Here is a 6,025-nt window from a genome sequence, read left to right on the forward strand (position 1 = left end):
ATAGCCTTGACTAGACAGATCTTTGTTGGCAAACTAATGTCTCTGCTTTGAATATGCTGTCTAGGTTGGTCACAACTTTCCTTCCAAGGAGCAAGCGTCTTTTAATTTCATGGCTGCAGTCAACATGTGCAGTGATTTTGGAGCCCAGAAAAATAAAGTCAGCCAGTGTTTCCCCATCTATTTGCCATGAAGTGATGGGACCGGATGCCATGATCTTAGGTTTCTGAATGTTGAACTTTAAGCCAATTTTTTACTCTTCCTCTTTCACTTTCATCAAGAGGCTCTTTAGTTCTTCTTCACTTTCTGCCATAAGGGTGGTGTCATCTGCATATCTGAGGTTATTGATATTTCTCCCGGCAATCTTGATTCTAGCTGGTGCTTCCTCCAGTCCAGCGTTTCTCATGATGCACTCTGCATATAAGTTAAATAACATATACATTACCATGTGTAAAATAGATAGCCAGTAGGGATTTATGAGACACGGAGCTCAACCCAGCTCTCTGAGACAGTCTAGCGGGATGGGATAGGGTGGAGGAAGATGGGAGGGAGGTACAGGAGGGAAGGGGACATATGTATATATCTGAGGCTGATTCATGTTGATAACATGGCGGAGGCCAACACAATATTGTAAAGCAGTTATCCTCCAAAAAAAGAGAAGAAAATATAAACCTACATCTCCTTATGTTAGTGATTAATATATTGAAAAGTTTTACTTAAAAATATTCAAGGAAAAATAGTAAATAATGAAGTAAAATTAGTGTTTTCTATTAAGACCACTGATTTATATTTGAAATACATGTGGTGAGTGTCAGAAAGTTAAAATACATTGTCTTAGTGTCAGTGTCCCTTTTCTATAGTCTGCCTTCTGAAAACCAGCACATTTCTTTTTTGGTACCTCTTGGCAGAGATAGACAAAGTGAAGAGTTGTTAAAATCTAAGTCCTGATACCTCTGGTAGTTAGTCTCCTTCGTTACAGGTTTTCTGTTGTGTTTTGTTTTTTGATACTGATTGGTTTTATGTGTATCTTTAAAGGTAAAAATTTCTCATTCATGTTAAAAGTACTTTAGAAAAAGTTGAATGTCAGACTTCTGGTTTTTTTTTTTTTTTTTTTTTCAGGTCTTCAATTTTGCAAGCAGAGAGTAAAAAAGACCATGAAGAGGTATAATTTTATCTATTCATATTTAATTTCTTTATCATCACCTTAAGCTATTTTTCTGATAAGATATATTGATATGTTCATTTTAGGTATTTGGGAAATCATGGTTAATTTTTTCATAAAAGTCAATTGTCCCTCAAGCAACATTCTTAAGTTTCGCATGGAATTTTATAAGTGGACCTATAAGTAGAGAGCTTAGAGATCACTGCTTGCTGTCCTTTTAGAAGCTCAGATTCAGAAATAGCCTTGTGACTGCTGCTTTCTGGCAGACTGTTAGTATCATGAGGCTAGAGTTTAGTTTATTCCCTTCTCTTACCAACCCTCTGAGACAGTATTTGCTGCATTAAGAACATAGTAGCAGCAGACGTAGCATGGCAGTAAGCAACTAAAGTTTAAAGCTTTGGGGAAATGAAAGAAAGAAAAACAGAAATGTGGGAGTGTTTATTCTTCCTCATGACTCTCTTGTTTTTGGCCCCACTTTTACTTGTAGTACACCAAATATGGAAGGTGAGTTACTACTAAGAACTGACAGGTGAAAACCTGTGTCTTGAGAAATCTTCAGTGAAAATATACTCTTAAGTTGATTCTGAGCCATTTTATCTGCTATTATATAATTGTCTTGGTAGAAGACAGTGTTGGAAATTATGTAGAGATCAACTTTTATTTACTTCTTATAGAAAAGAGTAGGTATTAAAACCTGCTTTTGGTCTCTGAGAATACATATATATGTCTGCTCTTCGCAGGGTTTTTACCAAACATAATAAATATTAGGTTAGTTTTGTGAGGCTCCTCAGGCACCAGAATCCTTGAGAGTGAAGCAGAGGATGTGGGGCAATGAGTGTTTTCTGTGTTATTTATAAACCTAAAAGGGAAATATGTAAAATACATTCACAAGGAATATATTTAGCTCTTAACTTTTTTTACATTGGTATTAATCATGATATCTGAGTCCAGACTGTTTTATTTGGTTGGGATTAGAGGAGGATGTGATATTAAAAAAGATAAATACAGACTATTAAATTATAATTTAATATGATGACTATATTTTTAATGAAATAAATGTGGGATTTAAAAATAACAAATCTCTTCAGTGTTCTGTTATACCTTCAAGTATTATACATATATATGCTTTTGTATATAGGAAGGTATCTTATAAGAAAGATTATATGTTACTTCTACTAAAACTTCTATGTTAGTTAAATATTGAATACTCTCTTTTAGAAGGGAAGCACTGTAGAAAAAAATACTAATCATGTTTTTCTATTTTTTCCTCTTGCAGTGGATCTGTACAATAAATAACATATCTAAACAAATATATTTAAGTGAAAACCCAGAGGTAATATTTTTATTTTATGGTATCCAGATCTGGCAAAATTTAGTAATTCATTGGCTTATATGGCTTTTCCTGCATTTTCGCAAGTTCTGTGATCTTTTAACTTGCTCCTGAATGCTTTATAATGATCTTATGAATTAAAGAAAATCGGTGCTAACTGTAGAGGGGTCTTTTGCTTTCACTAACTTGATCTCCTGCCAATCTAGATTTTTCTTTCTGTTATGTCCCTTGGAAACAACAAAAAATTAAAATGCAAATTAGATGACTTGTTAATATCTAGGGAATATAAAGCGAATACAGACTTTGGATTTGAATAATTCAGACTTACTGTACTTTTATCAGAAGTCAAAGTTTTAATATTTTTGAGATTATCCAGAATTATTTATATTAATGGAGAAGAAATATTTAATCACTTTGTGATAGTGTCTTCATATTTTTGCCTAACTATAAGACACAGAAGTACAAAAATGTTTTGTGATTATTTTTTCTAGTGTACATACTGTTTTATTTAGCTCATGTTTTAAATTATTTAATAAGTTTTAAAATATTTTTATGGAAACTTTTTTCAAATCTGGCCTGAAAATATCCATATTAACTTTTCAGTAAATACACAGATATTTCTGAGCATAAGTACACTCTGTAAAATTATGTAAACTTCAGCATCATAGTCATATACTTAATATTTTGTGATTATTTCTTACTCTTTTTAAATTTCTATACTTAGCAAGTTTGAGTGCACATATGCTAGGCACTGTACTAGGTGCTAGCAATACAAACCTTAATCTAAAAAATCTGGGAGTTAAAAATTTAAAGAAAAAACAATATTTCCTATTATGTATATTAGTAGGAAAAAAATCAAGTTTTTCCCTTAGATTTATAGGAAGTAAGAGGAAACTTAAGTTATAATGTTGTGAAGTTAATTATATATCTTAATACTAAGGCTAGAAAATGTGGAACTACTTTAGTAACTTTTACAAAAGTACAATTTAAGTTTACAATTTAAGTATAACTCAAGACCACTCTGAGAATTCAGAGTTATATTTAAACTGTTGGTTTTCTTGCTTTACTAATTAGTCCTTTTTTAAAAAAAATAGGAAATTGCTGCACGAGTAAATCAGTCAGCTTTGGAAGCTGTCACTCCTTCCCCATCTTTCCAGCAGAGGCACGAGAGCCTGAGGCCGGCAGGGTGAGTTACCAGACTATAGGTTATTTAAAGAACTATATGGGCTATTGAAAGTGTTAGCAAACACTTGGATTTTAGCAGTGCTAGTTACATTAGTACAAAATAGTTCTAGAAAATGTACTTTCAAATTGGTGAATTCACCAGCAAGAGCACTAAATAAATAAGGATTCCAAATTTCCTTAGTGTTTATCCCTAGGTTAAAGTGATTTATGTTTCTGAATTTAGTAATTCGAAAGAAATCTTTTGATAAAGTAGCTGTGATTTGGGGTTGTATTTATTAAAATTTGTTCTTCTCATCACTTTATAAAATTATATATTTTTTCTCATGGTTTCAGTGTTTAATTTGCAAGAAAAAACTAAATGCAATGCCTTCTTGTTTTCTTCTCTGCTTAGACAATCTCGGCCACCCACAGCTCGAACCAGCAGTTCAGGATCCTTAGGATCTGAGTCCACAAATTTGGCTGCCCTCTCTCTAGATTCTCTTGTTGCCCCAGATACCCCTATACAGTTTGACATCATTTCTCCTGTATGTGAAGATCAGTCTGGCCAAGCAAAAGCCTCTGGCCAGGGAGGCAGGTGAGTGATAGGTCTGTAAAGCTGTAAGGCTTATGAGTCCAGTTCTACAGTTGAGAGCCATCTCTCACATATCTTGAGCATCAGCTATGTTTTTCTTTCTGTAATTACGTAACAGAATTTTGATAGTTGAAGAGGAATCATGAAGGCTTTTCTGTTTTTGCCTCAGTTAAATGAGTTCAGATAATTTAGTTTTAGAAATATTCAATTCTGAATGGTTTACCAGATCTACTTCTAAGGTATTTACTCTTAAAATTACAGAAGAAAGGTGACAGTCCTGTGACAATAAAGTTGATATCATGACAATATTTTAATGTATAAGAGTAATATATATGTGCCATAGGTTTATTGGAAAATGTTATCTTGTGTTAGAATAAATCTCCAGCAAGGTACTAAGACATTGTCATGCTATGAATTATTAATGAATTATCTTTATTTATATAATGATAAATCCTTGTCAAAGTAGTTAAAATTTTTCTTTGATTATGGATGAGGGAAATACGGCTTAAGGCAAATCATTTATTAAGTAGGTTGGACACTTAATAAGTTGATAATGTAGTAACTGGGTGTACATGACTGAGGCAAAGAAAGAATAATTTACATTTGATCATAGGAAAATACTTAGCATTTTATGTAATAGGTCAGATACATATTAGGGAGGTCAATTTTATGTTATCTGAAAGCCAGTGTTATCTTAGAACCACTTAACTCTGTTTGCTTATAAATCCTACTTTGGATTGTACTTTTCTTCCTTTATTGTGGGTGTGTCATGAGCCAAGCACACTTAGGAAGGAAGTTGCTTCCATCTCTGGTTAGTTGTTCTTCTTGCATTCTGTTACGTGTGCCTTGAGAAATCAGGTCTAATTCTAGAAAATGTTCAAATTATTGTAGTTAATTTGCGTCACATACTTAGAGGACCTAAAAGGTTTTTGTGTTTTTTTTTCCCCACAATCCAAGGAAATTCCTTACATTTTTCTCAAATAACTAAACTTGAAGCTAAATCAGCCATTTCTCTGTCCTAGTTTATTTAAATTCAGGAACTTTTGCAACATAGTTTATTATGATGTTGATTTTTGTATGTTTGTGGCTAAACATTCTATCTGTCTACATTTTTCTGAAATATAACAACTTTGAGTTCAGCCTATTAGTGTGAGGGCAGGGGCCTTCGTAACAAGTAAGTTGGTCATCAGTAGTGTTCCTTAACAGGAAGGGGTATTTTTGAGCTTTAAAAAAATGTGTGTACAAGGTTTTCTGACTTTTAGTTTTTAATTCTGGGTTCAGTGATTGAGATTGGTTCCCTGTGGCTCATGGTGACTGACCACTGGATCATAATTTTTTAAAATACTTTTCAGGCGTACAAATCCATTTGGAGAATCTGGAGGAGGTACAAAGTCTGAAACTGAAGGTAAAATAAGTGTAGTATTCTTATATTTTAGAGATTCTCAGAGCAGTAAACTGAGAGAAGAATTTGTTGTTTACATTTGTTCTGCTGTATGTTTTAACAGTATCTTTACTTCAGTTTTTTCTTTTTACTCCTAGTGCACTTAAAGCAACAGAACTTACTCAGACTTAAGATTTCATTATTCACACAAAATTATAGAATATCATACTTTTGACCTCATAGTCAGATTCTCATTGTATAAGATATCCTTTGACCTTCCTAACAGCTGTTTTCTTCTGGTTCTGGAGCATAATTTTTTTTTTCTTTTTCCCATACTTATTTACTTTGATATAATTTCAAACTAACAGTAAAGCTGTCAGAATAGTAAAAGGAATTCTT

General features: G+C 32.8%; 1 protein-coding gene across 1 annotated transcript in view; it reads left to right on the forward strand.

The window, feature by feature from the left end:
• APPL1 (adaptor protein, phosphotyrosine interacting with PH domain and leucine zipper 1) overlaps positions 1-6,025 on the forward strand; it is a 32,998-nt gene that overhangs the window by 19,863 nt on the left and 7,110 nt on the right. The window contains exons 12-16 of the mRNA XM_040246426.1: positions 1,117-1,159; positions 2,436-2,492; positions 3,584-3,675; positions 4,066-4,248; positions 5,598-5,650. Of these exons, the coding sequence (XP_040102360.1) occupies positions 1,117-1,159; positions 2,436-2,492; positions 3,584-3,675; positions 4,066-4,248; positions 5,598-5,650 (428 nt within the window). The remainder of the gene's footprint in view (positions 1-1,116; positions 1,160-2,435; positions 2,493-3,583; positions 3,676-4,065; positions 4,249-5,597; positions 5,651-6,025) is intronic.

The sequence above is a fragment of the Oryx dammah genome, unplaced genomic scaffold, assembly GCF_014754425.2.
Source record: "Oryx dammah isolate SB20612 unplaced genomic scaffold, SCBI_Odam_1.1 HiC_scaffold_9, whole genome shotgun sequence".
In the NCBI taxonomy this organism is placed as follows: Eukaryota; Metazoa; Chordata; class Mammalia; order Artiodactyla; family Bovidae; genus Oryx; species Oryx dammah.